The 25906-nt window shown below is 49.8% G+C and overlaps 1 protein-coding gene across 1 annotated transcript in view; it reads left to right on the top strand.

Moving 5' to 3' along the window:
• The window catches only part of LOC149351093 (uncharacterized), a 33507-nt gene extending 20831 nt beyond the window's left edge, over positions 1 to 12676 (top strand). The window contains exon 2 of the mRNA XM_089576969.1: positions 12311 to 12676. Within this exon, the coding sequence (XP_089433095.1) occupies positions 12311 to 12517 (207 nt within the window). The 3' untranslated portion in view covers positions 12518 to 12676. The remainder of the gene's footprint in view (positions 1 to 12310) is intronic.
• The last annotated feature ends 13230 nt before the right edge of the window (positions 12677 to 25906 follow it).

Here is a 25906-nt window from a genome sequence, read left to right on the forward strand (position 1 = left end):
TCCTTTCCAAATACCTCTTAGTACTTCATATTTGTTGTACCCCCATAATGCCCTATGTTTCATTATCCCGGCGTCTCTTCGTCCTTTTGCCCTAAGAGCCTGTTCATGCTTTTCCGTGTATATCTGCCCTTCGTTTAGCCATATCCCGAGGTATTTGTATTCGGCCACTTTGGGTATTTCGTGGCCTTGTATTGTAAGCACCTGATCAGTTGTATCGTTAAAAATCATCACACCTGATTTAGTTGCGCTAAAACTGAATCCTAGAGCGTCTCCTTCGTCTCCACAGCAATTAACCAAAGTTTGTAAATCTTCCTGGCTATCTGCTAACAGTAACCTTTCCACAAATTCCGCCGCGCCACCAAGCGGCCGCGCAAAGCACTCTGGGAAAACGGAGCGCCGCGGCGCCCGCGGCGCCGCGCTCGCGTCTTTTCGTCCGTCTCTCCGACTGCGCCTGCTCACCGGAGAGCCTTCCTCTGCCATCTCGTCGCCATCGCTGTTTCTTATACCTGTGCTACATGGGAACGTTCGAATGACATCTGAGTCGAATGACATTCGAGAACTGGAATGACATTCGGACTCGACGGACGCGCGCGGACGAAGCCTTCCAAGCGCATTCGAAAGCCTCAGCTCGTTTTCAGTGTACAACGATGACGACGGCGGTGGTCACACTGCTCCGACAACGACACTATCACGGTCAACAGCAGCATGTGATTGTAGTGAAATATCTAGTTTACTATAATATGATTGCAGTGGGATGGGACACGCTTTTCAGGCCAACGACACCGACGAATCCGATCGGCGGACGGTCAGCCTTGTCGGCAGCTGAGCGAAAGCACGGTGATGAGGCGGCGGTGCAAATATGTTCGCGCTTCTAAATGAGCGAAACGAACGGCCATATTTCACATGTGCAAACCTGAACAGTCACCAGCGATAAGCGCTCGCCAAATTAATTTCAGTCGACGATGACTCCCTTCCCTTCCGCGACGACTAGGCCTAGCGAGTCCGTAGGATATGATCTGTGATTGCGGCGGTCGTGATGAGCGAATCACTAGCTTTAGCGAATGAAAATGGTCACCGAGTGTAGCTTTGGCAATAGTGACCTGAAATTAATTATTGCTTACATCGCTGGGCACGCATATGATGAACGTGAAACGCCGGTGTGACCGAGACTGCCGAGCCGTGCTTTACGGCCAGCAGCAGTCGTCGCCGTCGCTAGCTTGTGGATTACAAGTTAGGCCGTTTCAATTAAAGCGAACGGTCGCCAAACATACTTCTGCACAAAGTATTTTAAAATAAAGTACTGGTCACGTCGGAGGAAGCCGGGACAAAAAACGAGAAGCGCCGGTCCTGCGCGATGTCAACAGCCCGCGGTTGTTAAGTGTTTCTCAGGCGTGCGATCGCATCATCGCTTCCCACACATTATCGCACTGCGTAAACAAGAACGGCTACAGCCGGTAAAAAAGAAAACAGGTTGATTAATAGAACTAAAGCGCCGATTGCGTTTTATGTCATGAGACCGAGTACTAACTGTTCGTACGCAACCATGCAAACAACAGTATGAGTGCAGTTGTCCTCATCGCCGCACTCCTGGGTAAATTTCATGCTGACGCGGTAAATGTTCACTGCTGTAATATATAATCTTCAAGCACTCCCTTAGATAGAACACGAGCTATTTGCTAATCATGACACAGTTGGTTGACACAGTAAGCGTGACACAGTCGGATGTTGCGTGGGACTGGCGGACTGGCGCACATGGCGGACTGGCGCACATGGGACTGGCGGCGGCGCGCGCGTCCCTGTCAGGAAGGCGGGGGATGCCCGACAGCTCCCGCTGTGCTGCGCGCGCCGTCCCAAAGCAGTTTTGGGCGTCCTTACCGAGCAAAAAAAGGCACATGACAGCAGCAGGACACATTGCTGTGTTGTAGGATGCAATAATACATATATAAATTCGCCTCATACAAGGTTTTATGGATTTACAACGCGACATTGAGAGACGGCCCACCCTTCGCGACGGGCAATACGCGCGCGCGGTTTCTGGCCAAACAATGGTCAAACCCGTGCGGAAGACGCTTACTTGACTCATGCATTACCTCCTAGACAGGTTTTTTACTCATGGCAAATTCAGCAGACTCGGAGGAATGCCAATGGCTCTCTGGGAACCCTTCCCTCTTCTTGCACCCACGTTTTCCGGTCATTGACTTGGCTGTCAACGATATGTGGGCTTAAAAAGCCACGCCGAAACTCGCCCGTAGTCACACCTTAGGAAGGAGCCCAAATTTTGCGCTGCAAATAATCGTTTACCTTAGTTCCAGCTATGTGCAGAATCCTTGCTCGCTTCCACTGCGCCTTGACGTCCAGCGTCTTTATCGACAGTAAAGGCACGTTTTCAGGGGCAACGGCAACACGCTCCTGATAAATCTTTGCCTCCACGTCTGAACGACTGGGTGATAATTTAGTACAATAATCATACATCCTAATGTCGAAGAGTCAGGGCACTTGTACTAAATGCGTAGAAATTAAACAAACCTTGCAATGAAATTCCACTTTCTGAGCACAAGCTTTCTGCAAGAATCCTGCATGAAACGTACAGCCGGGATACTGGAGAAAATGGGCCTGCATAACGATTGGAGAGAACTGACTGAAGCGGTTAGAACATCGCAAATCGAAAGGCTAATATCCACACCCGCAGGAAGGAAATACCTAGAGCTAGCGAAATGGGCAACCGTAGATAGCACAGTGAACACCAGAACAGATCTGGGAAGAGAAATAAGAGAGCATCTTATTATCGCTCCCATACCTAGAAACATGCATCCCATCCACGACAAAGGCAGAAGGAAAAGCAGGGTCGCACAGCTGACTGCTAAGCTAGGCAAGATGACACAGGGAACCGTGGCCTACACTGATGCCGCGGTAGGCACGCTAGGAGACACCGTCTCCGTAGCCGTCGGGGACTCAGGCAGAACGTTACGCGTTGTAAGACACCTTGACTTAAAACCCCTTGTGGCGGAGGAGGTTGCAATAGCGATCGCTCTAACTCAGCCAGGTACCAAATACGTAGTAAGCGACTGCAAAGCCGCAATTAGAAATTACAGCAAGGGACGCATCCACGAAATGGCGGCTAAATATCTAAAAGACTTTATCCCAGCCCACAATATTCTAATTATCTGGACCCCAGCCCACTCGGGTCTGGTTTGAAACGAGGCCGCCCACAGGCTCGCCCGCTCCTCTTTACCTCGGGGAGCCGTGGACACCTCATACGAATTCAGCACTAAAGAGGAAACCAATACCTTTAATAGCATCAGACATTCAGAAAAAGAACAAAAGGATCTATCCTCCTCCGGATAGATCGCTTAGCTCGGCTGAGGCCTATGACTGGAGAAGACTCCAAGCTAGAAACTTCGCATCCCCGCTCTGGAGGAGCTGGACAGGAGGTGACACGAGGGAGGATGTGGAGGTGTGCGAGTTCTGCGGGCACACCGCTACACTCGAACACATACTATGGAGATGCCCCAGTGCCCCAGGATATGGCAGAATCAATAATGCAGAGGAATGGGAGACCATACTCAGAAGTGCCGACCTTAGCATACAACGATACGCTACCCGCCTGGCAGCAGAAGCTGCGCGACTATACCGTTGCTAGTCTTCCAGCTGCGACGCTGCCCCTCCCCGGACGCCTGCGTGCGGACCCGGAGGGGCACGGGTCTTCTTCTGGCGGAAATAAAGTTTCTTCACTCACTCACTCACTACTCCTTTTTTCCAGAATCCCGGTCAAGAAGTTTTATGTTTTCGGCAGGAGTTTCAGTGCGCACAGGCGCTTCGCCGCAGCTTGCATTCTCTTCTGCTTGCAAAAGCTCATTCATTGGACATCTCATATCACCAGAATACTGACGCACGTGTTGTAGCGATAATGGCCTGGCAGTTGCCGAAAAAAGAGAAAATATGAGTGGCAGATTACGCAATGGGCACATCATTTCAAGGCGTAGTTTTAACAGTATATTCAACATCGAACACCGAAGGTGCGGCAAACGAGAATGTTATGAAGTCAAGTTTTCGCCGTTCGCTCAGAAACTGGAGTTTTCTAATTACCTTCAATGTTATACCGCCTGGCCGTCTTTGAAAGTTCAGGGTAAGCCTTTATAAAGGCAGGAACACCCCAGGCTTGCGGGTGGCTCGTTTTGGAGAGCGTTTCACACCGCTCCAAAAACACGGTAACGGCAGCAGCGTGTTTACATTTGCCTGCCTTGCAACTGCAGCTCGCGGCTGCAAGCTGTCTACTGGAAGATAGCTACATAAAAAAAAATGAATGAGAGTGCAGCGCTGAAAGGCATTAGATAGAAATATTTCTTAGCGTTAATTTGATCGTTTTCGGTGGCGCAGTGATGCTTGTCTGCGCAATGCACCGGGCTGCTACTTCGCTCCGTCGCACGACACCGCCTCTTTCGCATTGTGTACATGGCCTGCTTCAAAAAGCTTCGTTCCTTTCCTGACGTTCGCTCCTCGAAAGAGTTTTGCAGCCTCATGAATGAATAGGTCGAAATCCCGCCTCTACGAACAGCGGCAGCCGCTAGCAGACGCCATCCCTTCGAAGTGGCGGGGCGAGCCTTCCTGACAGGGACGAGAAACTGGCCGCACGGGGGAGCTGAACGCAGCCTCGACGGTGGCGGTGCCTGGCGGGTGCAGGGTGCCCTTCGCCGCTCATGTGCCCATGGTGGTGGTGAAAAACTTTATTCATAAAAGCCCCCCCCCCCCCCCCCAAAAAAAAAAAAAAACGAAAATTATGCAGCACCATTACGGGCGGCCTTCAGGTTGCCGGTTGTGGCGTCCTGGCCGTACCTAGTCGCGACGCCCTCTGCCCCGGTCACCAGCCGAAGTTGGAGATTCGCATGTGCCCATTGCTCTACGTAATCACAGCAGGCGTCCGTTCCGCATACACTCGGTGTGGAAAGATCATGGAGAGACGATCCATGTATCCCTTGCGCCCGCTAGTGTTGAAATGCGTACCACATATTTTGTGGTGTTTCGAAGGCTTCCACAAGGTAAATCGCCCTTGCGAACCTTGCCGATTTATCCTGCGCATCCATTCTAGCTTCAGCTTCTTGTCCTTGGGGAATACGTGGTATGAAATGTTGATGTCCTTTCTCGTGTTGTTACTACAGCCGGGCACGCAGCACCTTTGACCGCCACCGCGATTCTAATCTGCAGACATGTCGAATGTCTAAAAAAATCCCCACATAATTGCAGAAAGACTAAGAGATAACCACCACAGCAGTGCGCTGCAACATTTACAACGCGCGTGAGAAGACGCACAACGCCTGAACACGGCGGAACAACACAGCAACACGCTTGACAGCAGACGACGCGAACGGCGACCGCTCCTTTCTCCCATCATGCTTTGCGCGGATCCGCTAGGGGATGCCGCGGCGCTGCAATTTGTGGAAAGGTCTATTGTCAGTGCTAGGGCAACGTGCTCGGCTTCTCCCGGGTTCTTGGTGAACGGCTGCTGCCATAATGCGGGCCGTTCGGTCTATTGTGGGCGCCACGGCGGTGGCGATGCCGTCGTGGAGTGCCGTGTCCATGTATGGGAAGTATGCTCTCAAGCCATTTTCGCCATTTTGGCATCCCATTTTGGCATCCATGCAGCACGGCGAAAGGCTACGGCGCGTGTCTAATCAGCTTATCTCCCCCTCCTAAGGCCTGCACCCCTGAATCTGGGCGGCGTTGGACACCAAAATGGCGCCCATGACGTCACGTGAACCTATTTACGCATCGGCGGACGAGGTGTTTTGCCCTTTGGCGTCCCTCGTGTAGTTCTGTGTTCATGGTGTTGGACAGAGGTTGAAGGCGGAGGCTGTCGCGGATTCTGGGTGGTGCACGGCGGGTGGCCGCGTCCGGCGACTCCTTCATGACGGTTTTCCCGTAGAAGCCATTAAAGAAAGCAACGCATGGGAAATGCACTCTTGAACCAAAGTGCTCCATTTTCAGCCAGTGTGGAGTGCGTGATGTTGCATGAACAAGCGAGAAGATACCCTCGTCACCGCCCGATAGAGAAGTCCTCAGTTGCAATGACGTCAAATTGGCTGCCACATTAGCGTTAGATTAAACACCGAAGAGACGGACGCTATGGATCTGGCTGCGAGTGCACAAGATAGCGGGTGGGCGTTGATTAGTGAAAGCGTTGGATGCTGCCCCGCTCAATGCGAACAGGACGATTGCAATGCGGATGGAATCCTGCACGTATTTAGTACACAATGCGGATCTCCCGTCAAGGCCAGGAGCGTCTAAAGCACTTCTTCTCATCATGTGACTTCCTCGGGTTCAGAGAGGGCGAAGCGCAGGCGGCCAGCTGGTCGGCCAGAGGTCATGCTGCGCTGTTTTTTGAGGCTCAAGGCATATGTTATGAATGACACCGTGAACCAGTGGTGGCGCCTGCTGGCGTGGATTGAACCCGCACGTGCGCAGAGGCCTGCACATGTCAACTCTCAAGCGGCCCACGGCTCTTTGGCCTCAACGGTAACTTCTGCTCCCTAGAAGAGCTAAGCCGCTTTCATGCTTCTCAGTAGCTAACGCTTGGCTCTTTTTGGGGCTTCCATTACCACATAGAAACCCACCGGCGATACTGACTAACAGAAAACTTAACCGATCTATTTCACAGAACTGAAGAAAGAACATGTTCACTGAGCGATACCTACAAACCGCGATGAAACGTATGAAGTGCCACGTGCTGTTGAGCTATTTGGTTTTCCATACTTTGATGATTGCACCTCTCTTTACGTCCGTGTCGTCTACATTACTCTTGTCCGTTGAGCTCTTTTTCGTTCATTCGTCAGAGTATGGAGTGGGACGCGGCACCGGAAATTCTCGCCTTTGTGTTCATCGAAGAAAGGCTGTTTGCTCCGCGTTCGCCACCAAGTTTCGCATTTTTCTTTTCATGTTGACCCACTCTCTATACACGGCATTGTGTGACATAATGCTACGAGGCCGTCACAGGCAACATGCCACTCGTGCAAAATTTCGTCGAAGTGGTTGATTTTCAGTACGATGGAAGAAAAGACGGATGTCAATTAGAAGAGAAAAATGTCGACACTGCAAGCGCCTGCAGTGGGCGCTTGAACTGCCCCTACAGCTATCACGTCGTGCACAACTGTCTCTTACACCACCAATTAGCCCACCTTTTTGTCCTTTACCACGCGCTGTGCATGTGTATGCGCATATCTCCTTTCCTTTACTTTCTGCGGAAAAGAGAGAGTGAGAGCAAAATCGCTTATTTTGCTGTTCGGACTCCTGTTCCCATGATAAGAAACCGTCGGTGATCCTTCCCTCAGGACACAGAAGGAACGGCAGTGTACGAGGAAGACGCCCTCGTTCGAAGCACAACGATTTCAAATCCCCGCGGCGCTGTCTTTTTCCGTATATATTCTCATATTTCCATTTGTACTGCGAGCCTCGTGAAACCAACGACATTCCAGTCTTCCGCAGTGTCCCATCGCTTGTCTTTTGATTTCGCCCGGAACTTGCCTCTATGCACTTCGTCCTTCTCTTTGAACCTGTCCGCTATCGGCCTGTTGCATCCCGTGTCGCCTGACCTCGCAGAGCTTCCGCGTAGCTTGCCCACTGATACGCGTGCACGTAATCTATGTGCCACGCTGAGGGCACTTATGAGACCTATGAATCATCAAGTGCACGCACCTTGTCGATATTTTTCATGATGTGACAAAAAGCATATAGTGGCCGTCTCACCCCTCTTCTAATGCACCATCAATTATCGAAACTAGTCTAAACGATTCCTGCAGCTATTTATTTATTCTGTGCGCAGCACCCTTCTGTTAGTTGCAGACTGATCCCTGCCTTAAACCAAAGGTAAACTAGATCAGAAGCCGTTCTTGTATGCGGCGAGCACAGTAATCCTGGTAGAAATGCTGTGCAGGCAATTCGGTTAGGGAGCGTACCGGCCTGTGGAGCCTGTACACTCTTAGAAAAAAGGTAGCAGTACTTACTAACTTTGGGGTGGTAACTGGTTGTCACATGTTACTACCAACTGTAGTCGGTAACAGTTACTAACCAATTGAGTTAGTAACGGATGCTACCCGCAGTTAGCAATGGGGAGGCCAGTAATGGCTGCTAGCTAGTCACTAGCTGCGGTTAGTAATGAGAAGCATATATTACACTCTTAAGATAAAGGTCGGAGAATTCACTGAGTAACTATACTAACCAGTTATTTGTCACACAGATCACTATCTTCTTAGTAAGTGTAGATGGCAAAAGTGTAATTAGCGAAAGTTACTACCTCAAGAAGCTAGTGAAGAGCACTACAGTTGCGAACAAAAGCTAATAGTATTTACTAAGAAAATGAATAGAAACTGGCATATGTTGCTAGGTTCTTCGTACGGTGTGTTGGCGTTGCTTGTTAAATTTATGCATACTGGAAACATAAGAAAGCTACATGGTCAGTTTGACTAAATTCCGAAACCATTAAGAGCTATCAGAGACCGCAGGCCGTAAATCACACTTCTGGGCTTATGCACGCTGCGCATTATATGCACAAATTATGCGAGGTGTTTATATCAAACAACCTTTCCCGGCGCACTCAAAAGCTCCACAATGCAAGAAAAGCACTAATCAGAAAGGGTCGCGCAAGCGTGACATGCGCACTTCCCGTGCAGAGGCAAATCTTATTTCTCAGTCTTATACACTCCGTAAATCTGACGGGCTAGTGGTTCTCACCCGTTGAGCTAAGATACCAGCGTTATGAGGTTGAGATTGTAGAAGCAGCTTAGTCTACCTAACCACACGTCCCTGAAGAAATGTTTAATTACAAAACCAATTTATTCACGCAAGTCTGTGCCAGTCATATTCTTTAACTTTATATTCTTCATATTCTTTGACTTTGATGGTTACTAGGTACTAACTACCGACCACAGTTAGTAAACAGGTAGCAAGGGCTACTTTTACCAGCTATACCTTGAAGAGGGTAGTAAATAGTAAAGAGTAGTAAAACGAAGTCAGAGTTAGTAACTACTGCACTTACCACCTTTTCACTAACTTTTTTTTTAATTGTAAAGCAGCCTCGCTGACTTCGAAGTGTGTAATTATCATCTCGTCTTCCACGACATCACATTGCGAAAACGTGTCCACCCCTGCTCTCTTTTCGGCGTTTCGTCCACCGTTCTCCCTATGACAGATGTTCACAGAACCACCAGGGCCAGCTGCTCTGCACGGTTCTGCTCGCGTCGAGGAGAACGCTCTCTACACGCGGTGACCACGTACGCCAGCACACAACAGGAGCTTGAGTTCCAGGCGCATGCGTCATGCTCTGCTCAGTTTCCGCTCTCGCCTGCTATACGCGCCACGTGGCTGCATTCAGATGGCCATCAAAACGAAATAAAAATTGGCAGTGGCTTAGCTCAGCTATGTCAGGATATACGCCGCGAGAGTGCCAGGCGACGACTTCTGGGTCCGAAGAATGTTTCTCCTGACGATACCGCCGCATAGCGGCGGCTGGAGTCTCCTTTTCGTCACCCATAAGAAGCGATTGTGATGCACCGAGTCGTATCACCTCAGCTTTTATACACACAGCCGCACATACGCAGTTCATCCACACGACCCCACATGCGGCGGCGGCCGACAAGCTCTGACGTCATGCGCCGCGCACCTGCAGCCCTTCTCCGGTTGCCGCGCATGCGCACTATCGGCCTCCCAGGCTCACAACAAGACGAGCGCATTGACGCCATCATCAGGAAGGCAACAAAGCGATCACTGGACCTCCCGGTGGCTACCTCCAACGCCAAACTGAAGGCGTTGGGAGCGGTAAACTCCTATCAGGAGTTGCGGGAGGCCCATCTTGTGAACCAATATACGCGGCTATCGCAGACGGTTCCTGGGCGCCGCCTGCTAAACCGCTTACACATCCAACACACATGCATACCAGAGGGGACGGAGAACATCCCGGTGCTGTGGCGCCACATGCTCTGGGTCGCTCCGCTCCCGCGTAACATGGACATGGCTTCACATGAAGGCAGACGACAAGCGCGGGTTCGCACGCTTGAGAGGCAATATGGATATAAAGAGGGCGTCTACTACGTGGACATCACAGGGCCGTCGCCCGCGGGATTCTTCACGGCTGCCGTAGTCCACCGGGGAATGAATGTCGATGGGCTATCTTTCCGGGCCCCAAATTCAACACGAGCGGAGGAAGTCGCAATAGCTCTCGCTGCCGCCGATCCAAAATCGAAAACGGTTATCACAGACTCTCGCCGGGCCTGTGAACATTATCTTGCAGGCGAAATATCACCTCTTGCCTCGCAAATTCTAAGACGCGCTCTCGCCGATCCAACTCGCACAAAAGTGATCTGGGCTCCTGGCCACCAGGGTCTACGAGGCAATGAGGCCGCTGATGCGGCCGCCCGAGCGCTCACACACCGGGCTCCTCATCCTAGCTCTCCTGGCTCAGAAGCTCATAAACCGCTTCTGCGGTTCCGCGCAATCCTAATTCATTATTGCTACAGCCACCGTCTCTACCCGGCACCTGCCAAGGGGCTGAGTAAGGCGGAGGAGCGAACTCTGCGGCGCCTGCAGACAGGAACCCTTCTCTGTCCTGCCATAGCAAAACACTTCGATCCGAACACAGATGGGCGCTGCCCGCACTGTGGAGAGATCTGCGATATCTTTCACATGGTGTGGGCATGTACTCAGAATCCTCACCTTCCCCCTTCCCCCACCCCCACCCGAGAGGCATGGGAGACTGCCCTCCTCAACTGCACACTAAAGTCCCAAAGGGCTCTGGTCAAGCGGGCGCGAGACGGGGCCTCGTCGTGCGGTGTCCCAGACTAAGGATACCGACCATGCAGCAGGGTTTTTTGACCCTAAAGCTCTCTTTGATTAAAGTTTTTCACCACCACCCAGGCTCACGGCGAAATGCTCGACTGGGTAGCGTAGTGTAGCGTAGTGTAGCTCTCGCTAAAAAATTCAGCGATAGCTGGCGCAAGACGCTGTCAATATTTTTTTTTACATCTCTAGGTCCGGCTGGGTGTCCCCCCCCCCCCCCCCCCATTGTGCGACTGGTACTGCACCGTTTCCGCATAGTATGCGGGAGGTGCTGGGTTCGATCCCAGCACCTATGAGGGTACTAAACATAGCTATCGTTGTAACTACCCATGTTCATGAAACAACCCTTATGACGCTTGAGCCAACGACGGGTGGTTCTCATGTCTCTGCAAAACTACGATGTTGATTTGATTTGATTTTAAATGGTGCCTTGGCCAGATGACGTCATGGCTAACGTCTTTGGTCGGTAAAGTATATGGTGCCGGGGACATTTTTTCCCTGAGTATTTTGCCAGAAAAGGAAGCAAGCATCAGGCCAGGGGAAAGCTTGCACCCCATGGAAAACCGATGGGCATCCCGACGGCACTGGGTATCGAAACCCGCACCTCCCGCATGACAGTTCAACATAACTAGCCGCACGTCGTGGCGCGGTGCCGCACTGCCTGAGGAATTAAAGAGACACAGAGGACCACTCCATCCAATTTTTGTTCTTGGCAAAAACGTTTCAATGACTCTTTCAAAGTATGTTGATCTTGTACAGGTTATGTGCTACAGTTCAGGAGGAACAAAACGGACAGAACAGCTCCGTTGTGTGCATAAATTGTGCAAAATGTCGCGCCAACTAGCCCAGGTAGCACCTCTTATTAGGTATGCTGATGATGTTCGCCAGCAAAAGACGCATTTAAATTTTCCCTTCAGTGGATTCAGACTCGTGACGTCTGCACCGGAAGGTACTCCATGACCCCCTTTTAGAGTATAGCCTAGCTTCCAGGATCCGCACACAAAAAATTCATTCCCGAATTAAAAACTGACGACACCTGTATTTCATTTTCTGTACTTTTGTAGGTTGTAAAAGCTACGCTTTCAGTAAAAATAGCGCCTTTGTCGTTAGAATGCGGTAATCTATCAATGCAGCAAAAAGCAGTTAGTCCTCAGTGTGCCTTCCAAGTTCGCGCAGTTAATAACTTTCTGTGATACAACACTGCCACTCAAAGGGAGGCGGGGACGTAGTGTGTTTATGCATAACTACTGGGGCTGCAGCGAATTAACCCCTCTACGACCAACATTTTCGGTACTGCCGGGAGGCGCTGTCTTTAGCTAGCTCTCACACAACCGCTCAGAAGCCGCATTTGGCAGAACTCGGCGGGGCTATAATCCGCTACTTGAAGCCCCGACCTCGGTGATCGAGCTGCCTCAGCTCTCAAATGCATTCCCGATGCTGTGGTGCGGGAGCTGGTCTCACTCACGCGGAAGGCGCGCGGCGGTCGCAGGGTGGACTCTCGGCGCTGGTGGCCAGCCTGCTGCTCCTGCTGAGCGGCCACGCGGCGGAGGCAGCCCCCGGCGGCTACGGCGGCTACGGGGGCCACGTCAGCATCAAGGTGTACCGCGGCCCGTCGCACGGCCACGGCTACCACTCGTTCGCGCCCTTCGGCTACCATGTCCACCTGCCGCCCGACAACCACGGCTACCACGGATGATCCCCGCACGCCGACCACAGAGGAGATCCAGCTTTGTGACATAACCGACGGCTCCCGATGAAGTTGCGTGTCCACCAAAAACAACAACGTCCCAAGCTCATCATCGCTCTCGGACGAGCACTGTACAAAGATCAGCACGCTCGTGACCTTGATTAAAGCAAGCACATTGGTATTTAATTTCCTGAAATGCAAGTAAAATTTCTTTGCGAAAAAAAACTTCTATAGCGTTTTTAACTGTATATTAGTTCGAAGCTCATTAACAACAATACCTTTTTAAAGGACAACTTAGTTCATCACAAAAACTGGACGCGCAGGTAGATAGAAAGGTGTTGCCGGTCGCCTACAACCCTGTGCCTGCATTGTCCTTAGCTGCATTATCTTCCCGACATGCTGCGAGGCTCAGAGTGGTCGTTACATTATGCGACTGCTTTGCAATTTACAACCTTGCAACTCACAATGCTGCGAGGATACTTTCCAGCTGCTATCCTCGTCGCTCTCTGCGGGACGGTCTTGGCTGGAAAAAGTGCATCGGACCGGGAGGCACGTCAGCCGTATGCCTACGCAAAATATGTAATCAATACCGACATAACAAACAAAAATTATACTTTCAACCATCTTCAGTTGCTGCCGAGTCATGGTTGCGCAATTAAAGAAGAAAATTTGCTTGATCCTGCAAGTTTCGCTTTTAACCATTCCTTTCAGCGTGCTGCACTTACTCCATAAGTACTTTACACCCCGACGGCCGCGTATGTGGTCGTTGGGATAGAAGGGGTTAACCACACTCTGTACAGGTTACCATGCAATGCACCTATGCTGCCCAATTACCAGCTGCCTCCCCGCAAGGGCATCTTTCCTATACCCTCCTATAACCTCCTCCCTCCCTGATTTTTTTCCTTTTTCCTGGCGGCTAGGGTTAACCTTGTGGGGGTAACTACCTTTAGTTACGCCATATTTGGTCATAGCTAGGATGTACAGCTAACCTACGAACTGCCATCTGACGGTGAAATCCGCTTTCTTGACATATTTTTCTAACCGACAACCATATTTCTGGAGCTACGATCCTCGCGCTAATGTGCCCCTCTTAGCGTTTCGCTCCACCCACTCTAAACTAGTAAAGCTAGGAGTGATTGCCACCACAGCATGAACCAAAGTTTTTTCAAGCAAGTAGAACGGTTGAGCGCCGCAGGCTACCCCGTCACACTTCAGGTCTCGGTAGACTAAGGTGTTATTAGGAGCCTTTGCGCTCACGAAGAATTAGACCCCTAGACGACCAGTGATAAGATAAAGGTGGCGGTTATGCTCTCTTATGCCCACGGCGTCTGTCATAACCTGAAGAAAATAGCACAGAAAGCTGACGTGAAAGACGTGTTCGCTGCTCCCAACAAACTTTGCAAGCTTACAAGACCCTACGCTTCCTTCAAACGAAAATGCGGCATTAAACACCTCATACATTCAGTGAGAGATGAGGGCATTGTATATTGCTTCCCGCTCTCTTGCGCAAAAAGTATATGGACCAGACAGGGCGTTGCCTCAACGATAGGCTGCGTGAGCACAACAATGTTAGAACTTTTTCCGGAGGCTTCATAGGCATTCACTGCAGAATATGACTCAACTGCATTCCATTTCTAAACCAGTGCCAAAGCATCGGAAGGAGTCGTGACCAACTAACCCGAAAAATCATAGAAGCACAAAAAATAGCATCACTTGGAAGCATCGGCGACAGTTCACCGTCAATTTCATTAACAAAAAAAGAGCTTGCACTGTTAGCAAAAAAACACCCAAAAGGGACTAAATGGCTTGTCCTCTATCGCACACCCAAAAGGAGGTTTTTTTTAGTCCATATGTATGGTGTTTTTTATTTACTCCCTTATATAAGGGAGTTATTTTGGAGTATAAAGGGAGTTATCTTGGAGTGAAAAGGGAGTAAATTTTTTACTACCCACAGAAATGGAGCCCAAAAATGGCGTCATGTTTATTTATCCTCATTCAGGCTCACTCTTACAGCAGTGACAGCGGCGGAAACGGGCCGTAGCTCTGCGGGCCGCCGGTAACCCAACTTGGGAAACTACGCTGCCCTATAGACCCCGCGTCACGCATTCTTTCCGCCGTCTGCTAGCCCAGCGGCGGCGTACACGGCAGGAGTCGTCTGCTTGTCGTCTCCTTTTGCTTTACGAGCTCGTTACGTTGGCCATGTTCGTAGATAAAGGGATGTAACCTTTTAATCAGTAGTTCAAAACTGAAAAGGAGACGCTGGGTAGTTTTCACGGTCACGCACCACGCTATATTTGACCCAAAACCAGAGCAGAAAAGATGAAAATACACCTGATGGTAGTTTGGAATGGCAGTGTTTGCTTTCAGTGTCACTTCATTAAGGCTTGGATTTTAAATATGGCTGAGGAAAAATGTGGCCCCATGAGCTCAATCAAGAGCTCAGCGTTGACACTATGTTCTATCACAGTTCCCTGTTCATGCAACACATAATCTGCTGCAACACATTGCGAGGACCACACTGAAAAAAGCCTGTGAGAATTAGGCCTAAGCGGCGGTTGTAACAGGGTGGCGACACAAACCAAGAAAAGTTAGGTATGGTTAGAGCACTGGAGGCTTCACAGGAGCAATTCAATTATGTACCGTACTGTAGCGGAAAACGGCGACAAGCCGATATCTTGTACCGCAGCTGGCGCCCGGAAGGAGCAGAAGTCAGCGGAGATCTGGCGACGATGGTAACCAAGCGGTCTTCACTCACCGCCGTTATCAGACGACTGACCAGAAGCAGACGAGACGCTAGGTGGCGGGGCGGATTGCACAAAATGGTGTTTTCTTACTCCATTTCGGCACTGGTGGAGTATTTGGCACAATTAACTCCCTTTCTAGACTGGAGTAAATGCTGGTGAATCCTCATTTTTACTCCCTTATTCCCTCATGGGAGTAAAATGGAGGACAGTCCACCTTTTTACTCCCCACTCATGGAGTAAATGTTTTCGCAAATGGAGTGAAAAGGGTGGCCGCCACCCTTTTACTCCCTTTTGATATATTTTTGTTTACAGTGTGCCTTCTTTAGCATCGCACACTAATCGCGAAAATGTACTCCTGCTGCTGTTTCGGAATCGCACTGCTATCTCGCACATGTATGCATGCTGCTGATGCTGTCTTTTTTAGTGTTGAGGATACGCATAATGCGCTTGAGGTTTTCACACAATAAACCGGTTGGAAGTAGCGCTCATCCGTGTCAGTTGCTTCTGTGTCCGTGTCGTTCCTGCGCTCCAGAATATGGCATAGCTTAATTTTGCAGTTGTAGCCTTGCAGTCGGAGAACCCACCTCTTGACTCTGGGTGAGGACCGGACTGTGCTGAACATCCAGGACAGTGAAGAGTGGTCGCAGTGAAATTCAAACTCAGTGAACTCGAGATATGGCCTGAACTTGTTCCCTGCTCACACCACAGCGAGACTATCGCAATCCCACTCTTGCGCTGTGTAGTTTATTGCTGATTGTAAAAGCACCCTACCGATTAAAATTTGGAGGACACTTAAGCTTCGCCTTTAAGAGTGGAACTCGACAGCGTCTTGCAGCACTGTCAGGGAGTCTACAGAACGCCATCGCCCGTTCGGCGCGACGCCTTCCCGTTGGACAAATCAAAATTTGTTTTTGTTTTTTTAGAAAAGAAAATGACGCAGTAACAGTCTCACTTGTCTTAGTGCACACCCAAACCGCGCGTGATACGCAACCCCCGATTACAGGTCGCCGGTTCCCCCATTAAAGTTCGCCGGTTCGAATCCCTGCCGCGAGCTAGGCTCTAGCTTAACTAGTAAGTTTATGCTGCACGCTGAATCGTATGACACCATCCTGAACATTCTGCGGCAAACGGTTGGCATGAAACAATTTTTTTCCGACGCGCGGTGCTCCCAACTACGACGCCGACAGCTTTTCAACCAAACGAGCTGTACTATACGCTGTCGCGTAATAAAACAGGCAGGAGTCCACGAATGCCAGCATGCAGGAGCACAGCCGCGATGCCCACGCTGTTGGTATCAGTTTCCACGACAAAGGAGCGATTAAGATCGGTCAGGCTCATATCCACATATTGGGCCAGGGACTGCTTGAACATGGTAAATTCGCTGTCTTGCTACCGTCCACCCTCCCACTGGCAGCCCTTAAGGTCAGTTAAGGGGCAAGCCATGATGTAGAAGTGAGGTATCCCCACTAATCCCAGGAAGGCTTGCAGTTGCTTTATTCTAGTTGGCCAAGTATAGTCCATTACTGCGTATACCTTCTCATCATCCGGCCTGCACTGTCCTGGGGAGATATGGGCAAGTAATTTCAGAGACTGACGGCACACCTGCACTTTGACTGAGTTGACTGTAAGGCCAGCATCCCCGATACGTTGCGGCGTCTCCCGTGCATGGACGATATGGCCCTCTAGTGTTCCTGAGTATACAGATTAATCAAAAATGCCATGGCAAATATATTGTTTATGCCATTCAACACTCTATCCATGAGCGTTTGGAAGATGGTTGGGCCGCCGGACACTCCGAAGGGTATCCTGGTAAATTCTAACGTGCTTTGACGGCAGATGAAGGATGTTTTTGTAATGTCTTCCTCACAAACAAGGATTTGATAAAAAATCCCTGTGAAAGTCAAAACTTGAGAACCAGCGCGCGCTACCGAGTTGTGCCAGTAGCCAATCTGTACGGGGCATTGGATAGGCTGGTACCTCAATGCGTGCGTCCATGGGTCGGTAGTCGATGACCAGTCAGTAGCCACCCAACTTTTTTGTGACAGGCACCGGGGCAATGGTCCACTCGCTGGTACTTCTTCGTATAAGACCCTGTTCAATAAGTCATGAATGGAGTCATCCATGATATTCTGTTTCTTTACATTTACTGACCGAAGCTTGCAGCAAACAGGCAGACTCTCCCCGGTATCGATCTTATGCTGGGCAAGCGTATAGTGCACCCAGGTTTCCTTGTGAATAGTGGGACGAAGTCCTCTAGAATATTCCCTGTACGTGGATTTACAGACTGTCTATTGTGGAACCTTCCTCTAACAAGCCAGTGCATGTTGGGGCGTCTGAAAAAAAGGTATTGCAGGTGATAACAGTACTCAGTTTCTGTAACCATTTAACTGGGTGGAGATTTTGTCGCTCTCGGCACAATACACTGTGGCTCAACGCAAATTCTCCACGACCCAAGTGCCACATTTAGTGAGATGCCTGTGGCTGTCAGAAAGTCTCTTCCAGTGACTACATCTCGGCAGAGGTCTGGCATGCACAAGGAGCGCTGTCTCCGGCTGCTGGTGCCCACTGGACTTTGCACTTGAGAGAAGTTGTCGACTGGGACCAACTTGACGACAGGCGAAGCGGACGCACCCCCATCTTGCGCTTGGCCTCCGCCTCCTCAGCTGCTTTCGTCGCTGGTAGTCCCAATAAACTCACACTCGAGTCTGTGTCCAGCAGCGCCTGGAATGTTGTTCGCCTTATTCGCACGTGCGCTCGCCGGGGCAGCATCTTGGGCACTGTGCCTGGAAATGGCCACTCCGTCTGCATCGGAAGCAACGTGGTTGGCCAGGACGTCGACCCGTGCCATAGAATCGGACGACATGGCCGACTCCGCCGCAGCGCTGTCATTGCGTTCCTCTGTTGCCTGCCTATCTACCACTAAGGCGGCGCTGATGAGGTGTCCGCTAGCGGGGGTTGATCCGCAGGCCTGGATGGACATATTGGTCCCGGTAATACGAAAGCTGCAACGCCGCAGGGTGTAGCAGCCACTGATGCGTATGCGTAGCAGCGGACGAGTTAAACGGTGGCACGACAGTCGCTGCAGCCAAGAGTTGCGCCTGCGGTCTCTAAACGCCAGTTAGCCCCACGAACCATCGGTCCAAGCAACCCAGGGCTACATAAGCCTTGGATCTATCTAAAGATACATGAAGCCATCCTCGCCTCCCTCAGTACTCTAAACACGGCATAGGATAGGATAGGATAGGATAGGATAGGAAAGGAAAACTTTTAATGTTCAACAGAAAGAGGGTAGCCAGAGGGCTACCCGCCTAGATGATGGCCGAAAGGTCTTGACTCTCGGCGGCGGCTTCGGCCAGTCGGACGAGTTGTAACTGAGTCGCCGGGTCGGAGCTCAGTAGTAAGGTCTCCCATTGATCTTTTGTGTTTATACCTCGTCCCTCCCGGGGGGCATGAGGACATTCCCATAGTATGTGGTCCAAGGTGGCCCTTAGTTCGCAGTTTGTGCATTTGTCTGAAGATTACCCTGGGTACATAAAACTCCAGAGGGCCGGGTTTGGAAAGGCGTAAGTTTAACCGGCGCCAGTTGATGGCTTGGTATCTGGACAAGGATCTATCCGCTGGAGGAAGTCTAGCTAGTTGCAAACGATAGTGCTGTGTAATTTCTCTGTAGGTCACCATGCGATCCCTGCCTGTAAAGACCACCTCGCTCGGGTCCGCCCGGAAGGAAAAGCCTCGGGCGAACTCGTGGGCCGTCTCATTACCAGGCAGGGAGTGAACTCGTGGGCCGTCTCATTACCAGGCAGGGATGCATGTGCAGCTACATTGCCAATTTCCTTTCGGGCAGGATAGCGCGCATCCACTTTGGTGAAAGTCAGTCTCAAGACATACACTTGGGCAGCACAGGCACGGGAAAGATAATGTATATGGCTATCTAAGAGCATTCCTCACCGACAGATCAGGCGAGCTACAACTCGGCTCAGTTTTGGTATCAACACCTTTAAAGCACCGGCACCCGTTAAAGAGCGGTACTTTCCCCTTTTCTCTTTAATATCACCCTCACACCTCTTACACACAAGCTGAGCGCCATCCCGCACCTTGTGCACTCGCGTATGCTGATGACATCACGCTCTGGGCCGCAACTGGACAATGCGGTCAGATGGAAGAAATAATGCAGCAAATGGCAGATATAGTCCAAGCCCACGCTAGGAGCATGGGCCTAACCAGGTCTCCACAAAAATCAGAACTGCTCGTAATGAAAGTCCCACCGGCGGACCCAATATCCTCCCTAGATACAAATTATTGGTTTGGTTTATTGGGGTTTAATGTCCCAAAGCAACTCGGGCTATGAGGGACGCCGTAGTGAAGGGCTCCGGAAATTTCGACCACCTGGGGTTCTTTAACGTGCACTGACATTGCACAGTACACGGGCCTCTATAATTTCACCTCCATCGAAATTCAGCCGCCGCGGCCGGGATCGAACCCGCGTCTTTCGGGCCAGCAATACAAATTATGGATCGACAACCACATAATTCCGGCAGTCCAAACCCTCGGGGTGCTGGGCATGTATACTTCCAGAATAATGGACGTAACAATGCGGTGCTCGGCCACCTCAGGGCATGTACTACCAGTACCAACCTTCTCATCCGCAGAATCACGAACAGGAACAGAAGGATGAGAGATGATGATACGCGAAGGCTACTTCAAGCCTTCATTCTCAGCCGTATCACCTACACAGTCCCCTACCTAAATCTCTTCACTGCATAGAAGGAGGCTCTCAATGAGCTCATACGTCAGGTGTATAAGAGAGCCATCCAGCTTCCCAAAACCATTTAAACAGAGAAGTTAATGTACATTGGAATTCTTAACACTATAGAAGAGTTTATGGAGGCACATCTTATCGCACAGTATGGGCGACTCTCTCAAACAGCAACAGAAAGGGCCATTCCGTCCAAACTGTTAATAAGGTGCATAAGCATGCGTAGCCACGTGCGTACCGTTCCTGGAAGCATAGCAGACCGTATAATCATAACCTCCCCCCCCCCTACCAAAAAATGCGCACCCAACCCATGGTCAGGGCCGCCGCGCAGCTAGAGTTAAAGCCCTGCATAAAAAGTACTCCAGCCTACAAGGAGCAGTTCACGACGCGGCAGAATATCCTAATAAAGCAGCTTTCGCACTTGCTGTCATGAACAATCAAGGCTCCCCAATCTCGGCGGCTACCATCACTAAAATAATTCAACCATCGCTGAGGCAGCCATTGCACTCACCATCGCGAACACGAAGGTGGACTACATTCTTAGTCATTCAAAATATGCAATCAAATTTCGCTAAAAGTTGAATTAACACATCAACTTTCTTCATCCTATGCCAAAGACAAACCACTAAAACAGACAATCCACATCATATGGGCCGCCGCGGTGGCTTAGTGGCTATGGTGCTCGGCTGCTGACCCGAAAGACGCGGGTTCGATCCCGGCCGCGGCGGCTGGAATTTCTTTGGAGGAGAAATTCTAGAGGCCCGTGTACTGTGCGATGTCAGTGCACGTTAAAGAACCCCAGGTGGTCGAAATTTCCGGAGCCCTTCACTACGGCGTCTCTCATAGCCTCAGTCGCTTTGGGACGTTAAACCCCATAAAACCAAACCAACATCATATGGTTCCCGACCCACTCTACTCATCCGGGAAACAGGGCCGCCCATAACCATGCCCGAGGTTTTGTCGACCGGGTAGTGAGCGACCCGAACAGGTAAAGTGCAGGGTAAAGTGCAGGGTAAAGTGCAAATTTTCTGGAGGATAACAATTTCTTCTCCCTAACAGCTAGAGCATGGTTTCCAATAGTTTATCTCTTGTGACATTCAATTACTTTCCTTCACTTACGACTTGCACTTCTATTTGGACGCCGCTCTTTCATCTGACTGCATATTTCTTGACTTCGATAAAGCATTCGATAAAGTTAATAACTCATTGCTATTACATAAACTAGGTGTGCTGAACACTGACCCTGCATTTCTTAACTGGATCCGTGGATTTCCTTCTTCTCGTGTTGAATTTGTCAGCATTAATGACGCTGATTCCTCTACTGTACCATTTGGTTCTGGGGTTCCTCAAGGATCAGCACTAGACCCCCTTACGTTTTTTTTTACCTTCTATATTGCTGTGAATTGCCCTTCCCCTCTGTAATGTACTCTGTATCCTGAGAGTAAAATAAATAAATAAATATCTCTTGCCAAGGAGCATGCCCGGAGGAGGGGGATGAGGCGAAAAAGAGAGAGGGTGCCAGCTGCCCACGAGCGACTATACTGAATTAAACATTCCTCGCATGTTTTTTTTTTGTCCTCTGCGCTTTCATGCTCTGTCGACTGCTCAAAAAGCACTGGTACAGCCGTCAAGCTGTTCTCACGGTGTTTTGCCAAGGAGCATCAGTACAGATGATCAGAAGATTTGCTTTTATTCGATTTGCCGCAGACTACGTACCAAAAAGCATTCTGAAACTTAATCCCGGTCGGCCGCTACGGACACGTTTCGATGGAGGAGAAAGCAAGGCGCCCATGTACTGTGCAATGTCAGTGCACGTTGAGGAACCCCTGAGGTGGTCCGACTTCATGCTTAGCCACCCACTACGGCGTCTCTCATAGCCCATGTGTTGCTCTGGGGAGATAAATCATCCCATATTGTTGGTATATACTCTATGCATATCCCCTTCCTCAGGACAAAACACCGCAGCACTCTCTCCTAAAAGTACTACACTCAGCAGTCTGACTGGGGTCGACGTGTATGTACCTATCAAGGAGTTATATAGTTTCACTGCAGCGCCTAATTAATAACGTACTCACTGAACTCATCAGCGTATCAGACTCAATACCAACAGCATCCCCTCTATGATGTGGCTCTTGTGGGAAAGAATTTATTTTCCCGTTTCAATAATGCTGCCTATGACACTCACAAGCTTTCGATTATGCTTTCAGAGGTCTGCTCTTTGCGAGGCCTGCACGTGCGACAGAGGCCCCGTTCTCCAACCGGTGTCGGTGTTTTGAGCGAAAAATCCCGCACATGGCTCTGGCAGGTGGTCCCCAGAGAGCAACCTAGGAGGCAGGTGGGCCACCCAGGTCACGTGACCTTGCGGCGCCATCACAACCTGCCACCGCGGCAGTTAAATGAATTAATGACTGGTCGCTCGGGAAGAGCAACCTGATCCACACAAGGCCCAACGCTGGGAGCACCTGCCATCGCAGGGCAGTGGCGCATCCCTTAACCGCTGCAACACTGCGTCAGGACGGGGATGAGGACTCCCAGGTATATATGAATGCAAAGTATAGAATGACATTCTGCATATATGGGAATTAACCCATTACGCTATGGCGTCATACCACTCCAATTCTTTGTTCGAGGTATCAGCGCAAAGCAAATATTGTGCGATGCACGCCAATGCTAGAGTTTAAGCACCCGGTTTAGAGCAATATATCTTTATACAAGTTAGTCGATCGAAGCACTAGTTCACGCACTAATTTCATGAATTATCGGAATAAATTTTTCCAGCCACTATCCAGGCCAAAGCGCCTGCATTAATTGGAAGAATGCAATAAAGACCGCGCCGTGCGCTATACGTATCGCGGGCAAAAAAAAGTTACTAGACTACGCTTCGGCGGTCAGCGTTTTTTCCTAGCGAAAATTAAATGTTTCATGCATATAAAAGTAAAATCCACTTTTGTGCTTGCACGTAAAGGAAGCAAACATTTCTATTTGTTACGCAACGCGGCAGACAGTTTGAGCGCCGAAGCGTAGTCCATATTACTCCGCCCGCGACAATGCGTGCTTATGTACGCTCTTGTGGCTTCGTTAGCAAAAACTCCCACCAAATCTGTCCACGGAACTCGAGGCCGCACTTAGTCGCTGCAGCCTTGCCTAGTCTTCCTCCGATGGACCCCTGGACACTCGGAGATTGACGGCGATGAGCTGGCTAACCAGCTCGCAATGATACTTATCCGGGTACCGTTGAACTCCTGACCAAGGCCCTCGGAGGACGGGTCGAGACTATCCCTTCGCGCCACCATCAGAGAGTATAACAACGCTCTCCGCTTCCTGACCGTTAACTTTCCTCCGACCCTCATCCTAATATTTCAGTGCGGGAGGTTCGCATCCTTCGACAGATAAAACACACTTGACACACCTGCAGTTTTAACCGCACAGATTGCGTTGTGATCCCTTTTGTCTCAACTGCCCTCTCCCACTTCTCCTGCCCGGTTGCTCTGCAATCGGGTTTATCACCCCCTCCCATACTGTTGGGACCTGGCTGGATCGACTGGCTTGAAGCTGAAGACGAACAGGCGCCCATCAATGTCTTATGCTGAATAAAGTCTCGTTTTACTACCACCATTTTGGCGCAATTTCACCAAAACCGACCAACCGTACCAGGCTGGTGCAGTAATCCCACCGCTACTTCAGCCCCAGCCTTCATAATTTCTGGCAGAAACTCTACACCGGGTACGCAAAAACCGGATATTGTATATCGAGGACAAAGAAAAAGACCAGAAGGATGACGAAGCTATATAGCTGCCTCCTATTCCTCATTAGTGTTCAGTTCGCAACCATATATTTGACGCCAGTGACCCTTGATGGCAGCATGGCAGCTAATGAGGCCATGCACGCTAAGAACAGACCTCCAGTCACGAATCTGTAAGAGAAATGCGCCTATGAGAGTTTCTTGAAGAGCGCTTCAGCCACCACGGCGAGTGTTTAAAGGGGCAGACGCACCTTATCTTTCGTAGTGCATTTGCTTTGGAATGATGCTCAAAATATTAGTAAACAAGGATCTGATCATCACACGAAATGTGCCTTCACTCAGTGAAAAATTTATAATGGTTTGGTTTAGTTTATGGGGATTTACCACTCCAAAGCGAGCCAGGCTATGAGGGACGCTGTAGTGAAGGACTCCGAAAATTTCGACTACCTGGGGTTCTTTATAGTGTGCACTGACATCGCACAGTACACAGGCCTCTAGAATTTCACCTCCATCGAAATTCGACCGCCGCGGACGGGATCGAACCTTCATCTTTTGGGTCAGCAGCCGAGCACCATAACCACCGAGCCACCGGTGGCTCAATTTCTTCTCTGTGGTCTCAGTTTCAGCAGTAAAGTGGTTGTCATGTCCCAAATAAGAATATGCAAGGCATGGAAAATTACACCTGTCTGCTCAATCACCGTCATTCAAGTTTCTGAAGTAGGCTAAATGGAGCACATTACCATAAAGCAACAATTATATGGCAGTTTTTGTATACCGTACATGATCTCATACGAACTTGTGAAGTTGCAACAACCATTCGGCTACTCAATCAGAGACTGGAAGAAATAAATGAAAAATTTTAACCAAGAGTAGGTGAATTCTGTGTGGTGATTTGTGCTTGTTAATGCTTTATGTACCATTCCGAAGCAAAACACACTATAAAAAGTTGTTCTCTATCCATTAACCTCATATTTAGCTGAAAATTATAATTTGGCTGCAGGATTATATCAAGATTATGGTAACTGCTTGTCTGAAACAATACTGAGAAATACAAGTATAGTATTTCTGCAGAATGTTCTGTGCATAGCTGAAACACAGTTTCCAAGTTCTATAAATATGTAGAACAAATCTACATTTTCCGCCAAACATCACCCCAGCAAAATATTCAGTTAACCCTTCTCAGCACTCTAGCAGTTGCACGATTGTAGCACCAGTTCTCCCTCAAGGTAAATACTGTATTTTTTGCATAACGAACCCACTTTTTTCCATATGTAAGTTGGCATCAAATTCAGGGAAAGTTCAGTACACACAAAAAGTTTCAAATATTTTTTTGCGAGTCAAATTTCATATCGACGTCTGCCCACCCGTCCTTCATCAACAAAAGCACGCAGTCACCCATGTTCATGTCGCCGGTGTTTAGAATCATCTGCTTCGAAAGGTGGTTGCTGTACCCACGGCCTGATACAATCATTTTTGTGCCAATCACGGTGAGATGAAGCGAACATGCTGAGCACCGACCTCGACGGTCAGGTGCACGTCTTTTACGAGAGGTTGAACAACTCGTAGGATAGTTACAAGTGTGTAATGCGAATGTTTAAGCATTGGCTGTGGTGCGAGAGAGAGATAAGGAATTTTTGCTCCCGCTTCCTTCATAGCATTCTGGTTTAAACAGCTACACTCCTCTCTCTCTCTCCAATGCTCAGGAGCTCACTGGATTTCAAAGATATCAAGCATACACTGTGATAGGCGCATCCCTGTGGGCGCATTCCGGCATGGCGCCAGCAGCTCACATAACAAGCCACCACCCCGCAAGTGCTACGGTCAAGGGCATACTAAAGTGGCTTTGGGAACACAGCGTCTTGGCACTCTGCCAAGTTTGCTATCACACCACCCCCCCCGCAGCAGCTCTCTTCAAAAGATAAATATGCCCTGATGCTAGGGGCACGCTGTCAAGGTCTGTTCCTTGCTAAGAAAAAGCTTAGGGGGTCATTACGCAAGTAAATAAGTAAATACGATGCCCGAAAACTGGTGCACACGTCATATCAATGACCTGCCGCAACACAATACAGCACTTTGCCCCAACTCATGCGTTCCTTGTGCACACAGTGCACATGAAAACTGGGAGCAAGAAGGAAACAAAAGCACAGCACTGCAGA

This window comes from Amblyomma mixtum, chromosome 3 (genome assembly GCF_055824585.1).
Source record: "Amblyomma mixtum isolate Tamu chromosome 3, ASM5582458v1, whole genome shotgun sequence".
NCBI lineage: Eukaryota > Metazoa > Arthropoda > Arachnida > Ixodida > Ixodidae > Amblyomma > Amblyomma mixtum.